The 14412-nt window shown below is 43.3% G+C and overlaps 1 protein-coding gene across 1 annotated transcript in view; it reads right to left on the bottom strand.

Annotated features, from left to right (window-relative positions):
• LOC106808910 (phosphatidylinositol 4-kinase beta-like) overlaps positions 1–10753 on the bottom strand; it is a gene marked incomplete at its 5' end in the record, with an annotated part of 23929 nt that extends 13176 nt beyond the window's left edge. The window contains 9 exon segments of the mRNA XM_014811824.1: positions 3608–3763; positions 4280–4510; positions 4945–5087; positions 5832–5922; positions 6894–7063; positions 8775–8878; positions 9208–9345; positions 9957–10074; positions 10743–10753. Of these exon segments, the coding sequence (XP_014667310.1) occupies positions 3608–3763; positions 4280–4510; positions 4945–5087; positions 5832–5922; positions 6894–7063; positions 8775–8878; positions 9208–9345; positions 9957–10074; positions 10743–10753 (1162 nt within the window).
• Between the last annotated feature and the right edge of the window lie 3659 nt (positions 10754–14412).

The raw sequence follows: 14412 nt of genomic DNA, 5'->3' as shown, positions 1-14412 counted from the left end.
CTAAAACATTTTGTTTGCTGAAAAGTCATAAAGAAACGTGTGAATTTCATTGTATTGATAAACCAATCTGAGCCACACATAAGTCATAGAAAGCTCCCTAGCACTGCAGAGCATGATATAGAAAGATCCATAATAAAATTGATGACAGTCACAGAAATGCGCATTTCACTGCATGTCTCTGTCAGATCCCTGTAGTAACTAGTGAAATCCGGAATATATTTTTTACCTGTATATATATATATATATATAACCTTGGCTACATTATAAAACTGACATCATTAGGTTTAATACACTCATCAGGATTTTAATGAAATGAATTTTATAGCCTAATTGCACATATTAAAGTCGCATAAAACCACTGCATCTTTGGTGCAGACACAAACAGGCTTCAACCATCATAAATGCTTCAATGAAGACGCCCAGAGTTCATACAGTTCATGCAAAATCAATTGCCCAGACTTTTCCAGGACATATATCTGGACTGAAAAGCACTGTTTTCCTAGGTAAGCCACACAAAAAAATGCCTATTGACATAGGTAAATCAAGAACAACATACGTTGCCTAGATTATGTCATAAACGAGAGTTATGCTACCTTTGGTATGCATAAAACAATGCTTCATTACTATGTATAGTCATGGCTGGACGCTACGTTTCAGGTAAATCTAGTTACAGGCTTCGTTACTAGGTAAGTCATGACCGACGCTACAGTCTGCTGGTAAACCTATTTCAGTTACAATACTCTTTACCAGGTAGAGTCATGACCGATGCCCGCTACGTTTCGTGGTAAATGCTATTTCAGCTAGCGATACTCCTTTACAGCGGTAAGTCCGACTTCATGAGCGACGCTACATTGCTGATAAATCTATTTCAGCTACGATACTCTTTACCAGGGTAAGTCATGACCGACGCTACGTTGCTGGTAAACCCAGCTCAGCTTTGTTACCTAGGTAAGTCTGAACTCCCGGCTCCTTCGATGTGAACAGATAACCGATGGCCATAGACATGTCGAACATCTTCGACTCGAACAGCCGCAGCAGCAGCGAAGCCTTCTCCGGCTTCGTCGGCGACCGGAACGTCAGTCTGCGCGTGCCGTCACCACGCGTCGCCACCTCCATCGCCTCCTCCTCGCCCGCCGACGGCAACCGAAGATTGAGCGTCCTTGGCGGATCCAACCGCCGCTTCGTGACGACGCACGCGTCCACCTCCATGCCGTCGTCGTCCGGTGGCGGTGGCGCCCCCGCGCCGCTGCCGTCGTCGCACACTGTCGAGCTCGAGTATCCGCGGTCGGAGCGCGTCTCAAACGCGTCCGGCATCGCCGCGTCGGCGCCCTCTGGGTCGCTCGCACGACCGTTGCACAGCACGGGGGCGGCGGAACAGGAGGAGTCTGCAGCGCGGCTCGCGAATGCGCTGTCGTCGCTGCCGGCCGACGAGTTTGTGCGCGAGTGCGTCATGTGGACGGGGGGCACGTCGTCGCCGTCGACGAAGCAGCGCTTGCGAGCGCGCGCGCCGGCGTCCGTCGGCCCCATCGCAGCGTCGTCGTCAGACATCGCGTGCTGCGTCGCGAGGCGATAGCGTGTGAGAGTCGTTGGTCTGGAGCGTAGCTGGGGCTCGCAGCAGTGGAGGCATCGCCGTGAATTCACATGACGACCTGCGACGATGACCGAATTTCACTGCACGGGTCGATCTCTTTACGCATATGAAAAAAAAGGTACAATTTAACGTAACAGAGTATATATACATGCACAAAGGAGGGAAAATTGACACACATACAAACAAATGTATAAAAAACACAAGTAAACATGGTTTTTAAACAAAAGCGACACAAGCTGAGGTAATTTATGCACGAGGCAAATGAGCACTACATTGACCTTACCCTACTGTCCCTCCCTTTTGCACGTGCACCAAATTATCAGGAATCAGCATGACTAAACCAGGATGGCTAACTGACAACTTGCAACATAAGTTTAAAGTATCACTATACGCTCACACTTCAATGAGCTTGGGTCATTTTATGACTACTCGTACTAAACTTAATAGTTGCCATGTTATTTCAACGTATTAGCCAGCGAGCCGTGCAGCCGTGATTTGCACGGTCAGTTTTGAAACTGCACGGCCACAAATGTGTAGCACAGCCTAAAATATTGATCTAAAGACACACATACAAAGAAATTGCACTCCCAAATATTTTTTGTGCACTCACAATACTCATCCCTGGCAAATACCCTGTGTTATTTCAATTTGAAGTCGAAACAAGTTCAATTTCTGTCGAACAAGTCCAACAGTTTTTATTTGCTTAATTCTTCTAGATAAATCACTAATATGTGTGACATGAAAGGGAAAATGTAATTTAACACTTCTGTAGCCTTTTGAAAGGTCTCTTCGTAATATCATTCTGTTACACATATAATGTGTAGATATCTTAAGCAGGATGAAGAACTATGTCATATGGACAGTCAATTTCAAAATTGTTGCTTGACCATAGAGGCCACTTCAGTTATAAAAATTTGTTGCCAAGCCACCAATTCTCTTAACCTGGGCAACTGACAAAAATATATTCCATAAAATAAATAATTGCCATATTGGAGTATGTTTCTACTTCGTTGTGGAATATGTAAATTAGTATTCAAGAAAATACATCATAGTTGCCTAAACCAGGATGATCACCGATGAGTGCACAGATATATTTGCAGTCTCGCACAAGCACACACGTATGCACATACACCCTAAATACATAAATCTGGCCAATGAATGGCACCTTGATAATAATATCCTCGAACAGCTGAACCTGGATCAGCTGATCTTACACATCATATGCTTATCAGAAAGGGCAAACACATCTCTATCAGCATGTTATTTTAACGGTGACTACGTTAATATATCAATGAGCATAAAGACTGTATGTATTGAATTGAATGTGTGGTCAGAGACACAATACACCAAATCAGTGCAATAACGATGAATCGCAAAATTTTATACAGAAATAAAATCTAATTTAATAGGTTATGGGAGGGTACACCAGACATAGAAATGTGGTCTTGGACACCTTCCATGTCCCCTTTCTAACTACTCACATTAGCACAGCTGTGCAGCTTATCACCACTGCATTGTATTTACTGACATGAGCATCACTGGATAATAATCCTATTCTATTCTATGTAGAAAATCCCACAGTACTTACACTGCAAAATGGAAACATGAACAGTGCACACCAGTAATGCTCTGCATTAATGCCTATTCACAGCAAGATGCAAGGCACCAGTGTGTGAAATTGGCAAACACATTAGCTGTTTGTATGAGGCTAAACAACTGGTTGACTGGCAGATTCATAGCAAGCATGAAGAATGTTAAAACATCATAACATCATGTTTAAACATTCATGGACCCTCATTAACTAGCTAGGCATTTTCGTTGGTTTTATGTGCATTTTGCTTCCTGCTTCTGACACACAAATTGGGATAAATCTTTGGGACAATGTCACCTGGATAAATTATTAAATATCGATCTCATGTGAACCATGGCATATATATTCAGGGTACCTGGAAGTTTCTCTTCCGCACGACCGAGTGCTCGGTGAGGCCCCCCCCCGCCGCGCGTAGCACAGGGTACCTGGAAGTTTCTCTTCGGCACGACCGAGTGCTCGGTGAGTCGCTTGCGGATGTCCCCCGCGGCGATGAACACGGGCTCCTTGCTGTCCGAGCTCGTGCAGCTGTCCTGCGAGAACTGCGAGATCGTGTCGTGTGCGCCCTGCCGATTCACGGAGTACTGCAACGACGGGGCAGACGCGCGGCTCGTTAAGGCGGGAAGCTCGCGTGACGCTTAATATTTAATGATAATTAACGACGGACCTCGTTACTTAAATCGTCGTCGTTGTCGTTGTCGGCGAGCGAGACTGAATGAAATGTTCGCAAACGTAGCGAACGTTTGCGCGCGACTGACTCTTGTTTGACGAAGTTGCCGACAATATATACAACCTATATTAGAGCCTGTATTAGGTACACTTTTATGTTACTACATTGTATTTACTGCGAATTGTGCACGACTACCAATATTGTACTGTATAATGTATCTTTACTATATATGCTACTGTATGCTTTGTCGATGTAATCTGGAAATAAAAAAAAAAAAAAAAAAATAAAAATGTTGTTGACATCTGACCCCGGCGGCACTCTGAGGTCTTTTACCATTCGCTTCAAGAAACACTCCACACACGTACACGCGCGTGCACCTGTATCAGGCCCCGCACATGCACACCTGCATCACCCTCACGCGTGCACGCACCTGCATGAGGTCGTCCTGATCGAGCGACCAGCAGTCGTAGTCGTCGTCGACGGCCGGCACGATGGAGAACTGCGCCGGCGCCCCCTGCTGGCCGTCGGTGCGCGAGAAGAACTCGGGCAGGTTCTCCTCGGAGCGCGTGAAGCGCAGCGTGTTCTCGAGGATCTTGGCCGGCACGGGCGCGGTTTCGCGGTCGTCACACTCCAGCACCTCCACGTAGACCATGTATGGTGCCTGCAATAGACACACGCGTGTAAGTAATCACACGCGAGACCACGCACGCACACACACACGTACATGCATGCAAGCATGGCACCCACCACGTAGGGTGCCTGTAATAGACACAAATGTAATACTGCATACACAGATGAGACCACTCACACAGATACGTGTAGCACATGCACACACAAGCATGCAAACGCACTCACACACACACACACACACACCAGCCGGCACCCACGCCACACACATACACCCACACTTCCCTAGCACCCCCACGCACGCACACCCACGCACACACACACAAGCACACGCACGCACGCACGCACCCACACGCACACACACCTCAGCACACACTCATGCACCCCACACTACACACACCCCAGCACACACACGCACGCACACGCACACACGCACACACACACACACACACACACACACACACACACCTTGTCCTTGGAGTTGAGCACGACGGCGGCCGTGTGCGGCACCCTGACGACGTGATGCTGCACGTTGTCGAGGTGCACCGGCATCCAGACGCGCGCCGGCAGATTCAGATTGAGCATCGTCAGCTCCGCCAACAGCCGCTGCGCTGCAGAGCAAACACAAGAACGCGCTGCAATCGAAGCCGTACGTCCGAACGCGATAAATAACCACACATGTCCCTCGCTACTCATCTAGAGGTTGGCTAGCAACTAGATCGTTGCGTATGTGATATTTTACATATTTGCTATCAATTATGAGTAATAGTGAGATGATAAACAATAATCATTAATCTCTCTCATTACTCATGTAATTAATCTATCGTATTATTATATACAACTACCTAAAACTAAAAATGAAGAGTGCATTATTCACGCTAGTACACATCTATTCTATTCACCTATTAGTCCGAGCTACATAACCACACTCCCTTTGAAATTGCAGGTAGACCCATCAAGTTAGACCAGTTTAAACATGTTTTTCACATGAGCATGCCAATTCTATAGAATGTACCCTTGTCTATAAAGCACAGTTTTGGGTTTTCCTTTGAACAACCCTTATATGCAGGTCTGGTCGACTTATACAGGGTGCGAAATTAACGCGAGTCTGGAGTCAAATACTCCCCGATTTACTGTCGGACTCCCCGATTTGACATATGCAGGAGTCCGTGTGACTCCCTGAAAATTCTGCTATACTAACTAGTTCGTTTCAGAGTACGGCCTCGCGGAATTAGCAAATTTTTTCAGCAAATCTTTAATTTTGATCTTCAGACTACGGACTCCGTTATTCAAAAGTTAATTTCTACCCCTGCTTATATGAATGACAATCATCTGTCAACTATTACATTACTTACCTCTTTGCTCCTTCGTCTGGATGGATTGTAGTTTCTTACCAACGTTCATCAGAGCTCTTACGAATTCCCGCTGTATGCCAAGTCGCGATGCCTATCCAAGAAATGACCCAGTTTTATGCATATATAACAAATACATATAAATACGTAATAACAGTTTATATAATAGCAATCTAATTTTGACAATATTAAATCAGAAGTGCAATATTCTGGGCATGTATAAAAAAAGTAAAACAGAATATGGCATCTTAAAATTCCAGGGGGCCGTTGTCAGAAACATCGTAAAGTTAATGCTAAGATAACACTTACGACTAATGTTAATGTTACGAGAGGAGCGTTGACAGTAACACATCGCAGCTATTAGAAAACTTACGATAACAGGAACTTCATCACAAGGCTGCTGATTGGATGAGAATCGATCACAAAATTCAAATTCATACAAATTTATTGTACATTAGTACAAGTAACACAGTAATTTATGCACATTATGATGGCTAACCACATAACAATTACGACGCGGTCATGAATTTATTCTGCACAACAAGACAAATTTTCACACTGTAACGCGAGAGTCGTGGGAAGCGTGGCAAACATTTAAAACAAGAGAACAAATGCCATACGCCATTTGTAAATGTTTTGTTTTGTTTTATGATCGGTAGATAATTAATGATTTTGACGTGTTTTCAAGAAAAACACACATTTTATTCATTATTATAAAATATAATATCACTATAATTGTAATTCGTAGTGTAAATGTGTTATTTTCAACTTAATATTAAAGTTACGAGAGGGTCTGGGCTCTCGTAATGTTAGAAGGATATTTTCGAGGATTTTTCATTCTCGTAACTTTGCGATGTTTCTGTCAACGGTTTACGAGTGGAAGTTAATGTTAAGACTAATTTTGTTTCTGACAACGGGCCCCAGGACTTTTAGGGTTTTCCATGAGCAGTACGACCCGCCAATTTTACTGAGCAAGTATGTACAAAAAAGTAAAACAGACAATGGAATTTGAGAAATTAACTAGTTTTCCGTGAGCCGTACGACCCACCAACACTTTCGACTCACGTTACAGTGGCAGTCGGTCTTTCGGCCGACTAGATCGTTCAGCACACCCTCACTGGTCTCAAAGCACGTGCAGCCGGACTCAAACGCACGGCCCGATGTCAAGTCACCCAGTATCGTCTTCAGACTCGCGAGAGACAGAGTGCGCTTAGGGTGTGGCAACTGGAAAATGGCTGAAACGAGCGAGAAAGTCCATTTTTAATATGTTACGTACCCAGCCAGTAATGGGACGAGTCCGAATCGTGAGTAGAGCAAATGCAATTCGCGTAGAATAGGTTTAATTTATGCAGAGAAAGTGAGATTCATGTGCAGCAAATTTCATGTGATTATTTGTGATTAATCTTGAGAACCAGTAACATGAACTCAATGTTATTGTGCACGACAGTGAGTTCTAAGTTGCCACCCCCTCCCAAAAAAACAAGTTCTTATTCTCGCATACTGTTTGGTATAGTCATGAAATACAGTAACAAGACGTACATCTACACGGCTCAATGATTTTCAGACGTTTTAATGCATTCGATGTTAGAATACACTCTTACATCATTATGTCAATATAAGATAACAGCGAGTTCTAATGGTTATCATGATTAAACAATTTTATAATAAATATAATATACATCGAGTTCTAATTTATTTTACTGATACTATACAGAGTACAGTAGCAATGCACAAATGAATATATATGTAACATATGCAGATCTATATAAGACTATAAGACTACAATGGCAAATAACATGTTTTACACACCAAGCTAAAACATGCAGCAAACAGACCGTGTTGCATGCATGTGTGTGGGTGTGGGCGTTTATGACTGTGGTAATGCTCATTAATGGATTATGATAAATGAACATTATTTAGGTATTAAAGTTACATAGGAAATTCTGTTGGAAAATTTGAATGTGGCTTGAACTCTATATTACCTCACTACCTACATATCAACATGATTATGTAACAACACATTGTTAATGCTTGTCGAGAATTGTTATTGGAGCTGGGCTAGAAGCAAGCAGCTGCTATAGCATGGAGAAATACCACTATCGAACATAACAATCCTTCGGCTGTATCTGGAGCCATTAAATTTTAATGTTGTTGTGCTACTTTATCAGGACGACTCTGAAGAATTTCTGATTAAATTTTGGTTAAGCAGTAACAATAAGAAGAATGAGTTAAACATGAGCGGGTTTTTAAAATCGTATTTCTTTAACAGAAGTCCACTCGCAAGTATGATATATATCAATGAGAACATTCTCCTTGATCTATCTGAAAGATTATGCATCTACCGAGTTTTCATCGCACTGATAGCATGTGCACATACCTGCTGCCTTTTAGAACGCACACTGACATAGCTATAGACACACTATACAGGTCACTACATACATACATACATACATACACACATCATACACACACACGCGCACGCGCACACGCACACGCACACGCACACACGCACACACACACACACAGCTCAACCCTATGACACAAACGACAAATTCACGCGAGCTTCGTACGTTCACGTAATTTTAAAAAGAACGCGCTACGACGGACGGACGGAAGAACAAATCTAGAACGGACACAATCGCCACCACAGCAAACTCGCCTGTGCCCTTGTGCGTTATTGGGAGAAACACCCGGCCGCTACACACGCCAAACATTTTTCGCTGCAGCTGCTTCGTTACTGCACGCAGAAAGAAGAACAGGCAATAGCAAGATTCAGCATGCGCTGCGAGAACAACGAGCGAAAAAAACACGTGACCGAACGAAAATTTGACTGGTCTACTTGCCTCCGCTTGCGTGCATCTAGAGTCGATGGCACGCGGCGCGATTGCATCGGCCGACGCCGCTACAGAACGCGACGAAAGAACGTCGTCGTATAGTTATTCATACCTGTGGCATCTGACCTTGCGCGCTGATGCGACTTCTTCAAGGGCGACATTACGGGACTAGTTGGGTGGCAAGGGCTTGTAGTCGGTGGCTTCTGTTTCCTTTGCCTGCAGGCAAGATGAAAAGTTCACGAGGCCCGTCAAGCAATATAGCGACAAAGGTAAGATTAGTTTGATGCACATATTAAACCTAATGTTACCTCTACCCAAGCCTAGCTTATTTTGAGGTTCAGTACTAGTGGGCAATCATAACTACTCTAGTGGGAGTTTTAAGATCATAATAATGTTAAATAAATGTCTTCTTGTATAATAGCCTTATATAGCAATCTCTATCACATACATGGATGTTACTACAACTCGGAATATATTCGTCATTAACACGTGTTTATTGTTTATTCCTGATATGAATGCATAAACAGAGATTTATATATATATACCTTATCTCTTCATTGAGTATACTTTGTTTTAGACGGACGCCTTGTGATTTCTTCTTCCGAGAAAGAAGGCCCGAGTCTGCTGCATAGGCTTCGAGCAACCACGCTGCCTGCAGACTAAAATCTACGCTTTCTCTGCACCTACAATTTAACATCAGGTCATAAAATGATTAATATTTAAATACCAGCTAGTACAAAGTACACCCCACGCTGCTTCCGTTTAACCCCAGGCAACAATTAAAAAAAAATTTGTTTGCCCTCACCTGACCCAGGCTGAAAAGTTTCGGTAGGTAGGTAGGCGTATATGTATTTAATTTTTTTTAATGGGTCTTTTTACAAATTCAGCATGGTGTCTACATGCTCGGTGTGCTTGTGTGGAGATGTTGAATGATTGTTTTGCTTGGTACATATAATCAGAAGTAGATAATAAAGAACAATTCCCTATTATCTACTTCTGATATAATGTATTTATTGCCTACAGATGTATATTTTATGTACAGTGATACAATTTGTAAAAAAAGAAAAAAGAAAAAAGAAAAAAAAAGATCAATAAAATTGTTTGAGTCGGCCCCTTTTTGGCGGGCCGGTCGGGTGAGGGCAAACAAACAATATTTTTATTATGGCCAGATGGCCCCACAGTTCTGGCTACTATGCATTTCTCTGAAAGATATGCTGACAGAGCAAAATCATATCATAATTTCAAAGACGCTAAACCTGCACACTCATGACTCACTCATGACTCAGTTACTTACCTATGTACAAGATATGGGTGAACAGCTTCTGCAATGTCTTTCATGTGTATGTACATATTGACTAGCTGGGGCAGATAGAAATCTACTTCCGAGTTGGCAAAACTAAACATTTTGTTGGCTGAAAAGTCATAAAGAAACGTGTGAATTTCAATTGTATTGATAAACCAATCTGAGCACACAATAAGTCATAGAAAAGCTCCCTAGCACTGCAGGAGCATGAATAAGAAAGAATCCAATAATAAAATTGATGACAGTCACAGAAATGCCATTTCACTGCATGTCTCTGTTCAGATCCCTGTAAGTAACTAGTGAAATCCGGAAATATATTTGTTTTACCTGTATATATATATATATATATAACCTTGGCTACATTATAAAACTGACATCATATAGGTTTAATACACTCATCAGGATTTTAAGAAATGAATTTTATAGCCTAATTGCACATATTAAGGTCGCATAAAACCACTGCATCTGTGGTGCAGACACAAACAGGCTTCAACCATCATAAATGCTTCAATGAAGACGCCAGAGTTCATACAGTTCATGCAAAATCAATTGCCAGACTTTTCCAGGACATATATCTGGACTGAAAAGCACTGTTTTCCTAGGTAATCCACACAAAAAATGCTATGCTACATAGGTAAATCAAGAACAACACTACGTTGCCTAGATATGTCATAAACGAAGTTATGCTACCTTGGTAGGTCATAAACAATGCTTCATTACCTATGCAAGTCATGGCTGACGCTACGTTGCAGGTAAATCTAGTTACAGCTTCGTTACCTAGGTAAGTCATGAGCGACGCTACGTTGCTGGTAAATCTATTTCAGCTACGATACTCTTTACCAGGGTAAGTCATGAGCGACGCTACGTTGCTGGTAAATCTATTTCAGCTACGATACTCTTTACCAGGGTAAGTCATGAGCGACGCTACGTTGCTGGTAAATCTATTTCAGCTACGATACTCTTTACCAGGGTAAGTCATGAGCGACGCTACGTTGCTGGTAAATCTATTTCAGCTACGATACTCTTTAGTGTGGGTGGCACTGTGTGTGTGTGTGTGCGTGGTCGGGTCGTGTGTGTGGTGGCACTGTGTGTGTGTGTGCGTGTTCGTGTGTGTGTGCGTGCAATCCCGTGCATGTGTGTTGCTACTTGTGTACGTGCATGTGTGTATGTATATATATGCCATGGTTACAATGAGATCGATATATTAATAATTTATCCAGGTGCCGATAGTCCCAAAGATTTATCCAATTTTTGTGTGTCAGAAGCAGGAAGCAAAACTGCACATAAAACCAACGAAAATGCCTAGCTAGTTAATGAGGGTCAGTGATGTTTAAACATGATGTTATGATGTTTTAAACATTCTACATGCTTGCTATGAATCTGCCAGTCAACCAGTTGTTTAGCCTCATACAAAAACAGCTAATGTGTTTGCCATTTCACACACTGGTGCCCTTGCATCTGCTGTGAATAGGCATTAATGCAGAGCATTACTGGTGTGGGCACGTTCATGTTCCATTTGGCAGTGTAAGTACTGTGGGATTTTCTCATGAGATAGAATAGGATTATTATCCAGTGATGCTCATGTCAGTTACAATGCACGTGTGATAAAGCTGCACAGCTGTGGCTAATGTGAGTATTTAGAAAGGGGCATGGAAGGTGTCCAAGACCACATTTCTATGTCTGGTGCACCCTCCCATAACCTATTAATTAGATTTTATTTCTGTATAAAATTTTGCGATCATCGTTATTGCCTGATTTGCGTGGATTGTGTCTCTGACCCACACATTCAATTCAATACATACAGTCTTTAGCTCATTGATATATTAACGTAGTCACCGTTAAAATAACATGCTGATAGAGATGTGGTTTGCCCTTTCTGAATAGCATATGATGTGTTAAGATCAGCTGATCCAAGGTTCAGCTGTTCGAGGATATTATTATCAAGGTGCCATTCATTGGCCAGATTTATGTATTTAGGTGTATGTGCATACGTGTGTGCTTGTGCGAGACTGCAAATATATCTGTGCACTCATCGGTGATCATCTGGTTTAGGCAACATGAATGTATTTTCTTGAATACTAATTTACATATTCCACAACGAAGTAGAACATACTCCAATATGGCAATTATTTATTTTATGAATATATTTTGTCAGTTCCCAGGTAAGAGAATTGTGGCTTGGCAACAAATTTTTAAACTGAAGTGGGGCCTCTATGGTCAAGCAACAATTTAGAATTGACTGTCCATATGACATAGTTCTTCATCTGCTAAGATATCTACACATTATATGGTAACAGAATGATATTACGAAGAGACTTTCAAAGGCTAGCAGAACGTGTTTGGGTGGTTTAAATTACATTTCTCCTTTCATGTCACACATATTGGTGATTTATCTAGAAGATAAGCAATAAAAACATGTTGGATCTTGTTCGACGAGAAATTGAACTTGTTCGACTTCAAATTGAAATAACACTAGGTATTTGCCAGGGATGAGTATTGGGAGTGCACAAAAAAATATTTGGGGTGCCAATTTCTTTGTATGGTGTCTTAAGTCAATATTTAGGGCGTGCACACATTGTGGCCGTGCAGTTTCAAAACTGACCGTGCAAATCACGGCTGCACGGCTCGCTGGCTAATACGTGAAATAACATGGAACTATTAAGTTAGTACGAGTAGTCATAAAATGACCCAAGCTCATTGAAGTGTGAGCGTATAGTGATACTTAAACTTATGTTGCAAGTTGTCAGATTAGCCTCCTGGTTTAGTCATGCTGATTCCTGATAATGTGCACGTCAAAAGGGCAGGGACAGTAGGGAGTAAGGTCAATGTAGTGCTCATCATTGCCTCGTGCATAAATACCTCAGCTTGTGTCCCGTTTTGTGTTAAAAACCATGTTTACTTGTGTTTTTATACATTTGTTTGTATGTGTGTCAGATTTCCCCTTTGTGCATGTATATATACTCTGTTACGTTAAATTGTACCTTTTTTTTCATATGCGTAAAGAGATCGACCCCGTGCAGTGAAATTCGGTCATCGTCGCAGGTCGTCATGTGAATTCACGGCGATGGCCTGCCACTGCTGCGAGCCCCAGCTACGCTCCAGGACCGAACGACTCTCACACGCTATCGCCTCGCGACGCAAGCACGCGATGTCTGACGACGACGAGCTGCGATGGGCCGACGGGACGCGCGGCGCGCTCGGCAAGCGCTGGCTTCGTCGACGCGGCGACGACGTGCCCCCGTCGACGATGCGACTCGCGCACAAATCGTCGGCCGCAGGCGACGACAGCGCGTTCGCGAGCGTGCTGGCAGACTCCTCCTGTTCGCCCGCCCCCGTGCTGTGCAACGGCCGTGCGAGCGACCCAGAGCGCCGACCAGCGGCGATGCGGACGCGTTTGAGACGCGCTCCGACCGCGGATACTCGAGCTCGACAGTGTGCGACGACGGCAGCGGCGCGGGGCGCGCACGCGCCAGCCGACGACGACGGCATGGAGGTGGACGCGTGCGTCGTCACGAAGCGGCGGTTGATCGCAAGGACGCTCAATCTTCGCATTGCCGTCGCGGGCGAGGAGGAGGCGATGGAGGTGGCGACGCCGTGGTGACGGCGCGCAGACTGACGTTCCGGTCGTCGCGACGAATGGCCGGAGAAGGCTTCGCTGCTGCTGCGGCTGTTCGAGTCGAAGATGTTGCGACATGTCTATGGCCATCGGTTATCTGTTCACATCGAAGGAGCCGGAGTCAGACTACCTAGGTACAAAGCTGAGCTGGTTTACCAGCAAACGTAGCGTCGGCTCATGACGTTACCCTGGTAAAGAGTATCCGTTAGCTGAAATAGGTTTACCAGCAACGTAGCGTAGTCTGGACTTACCCTGGTAAAGAGTATCGTAGGCTGAAATAGATTTACCAGCAACGTAGCGTCGGTCATGACTTACCATGTAAAGAGTATTGAGACTGAAATAGGTTTACAGCAATGTAGCGTCGGTCATGACTTACCTAGGTAACGAAGCTGTAACTAGATTTACCTGCAACGTAGCGTCAGCCATGACTTACATAGGTAATGAAGCATTGTTTTATGCGATACCAAGGTAGCATAACTCTCGTTTATGACATATCTAGGCAACGTATGTTGTTCTTGATTTACCTATGTCAATAGGCATTTTTTTGTGTGGCTTACCTAGGAAACAGTGCTTTTCAGTCAGATATAATGTCCTGGAAAAGTCTGGGCAATTGATTTTGCATTGAACTGTATGAACTCTGGCGTCTGTCATTGAAGCATTTATGATGGTTGAAGCCTGTTTGTGTCTGCACCAAAGATGCAGTGGTTTTATGCGACTTTAATATGTGCAATTAGGCTATAAAATTCATTTCTAAAATCCTGATGAGTGTATTAAACCTACATGATGTCAGTTTTATAATGTAGCCAAGGTTATATATAATATATATATACA

Source organism: Priapulus caudatus, unplaced genomic scaffold, assembly GCF_000485595.1.
Source record: "Priapulus caudatus unplaced genomic scaffold, Priapulus_caudatus-5.0.1 Scaffold313, whole genome shotgun sequence".
Lineage (NCBI taxonomy): Eukaryota > Metazoa > Priapulida > Priapulimorpha > Priapulimorphida > Priapulidae > Priapulus > Priapulus caudatus.
This window is presented reverse-complemented; position numbering and strand designations above follow the sequence as displayed.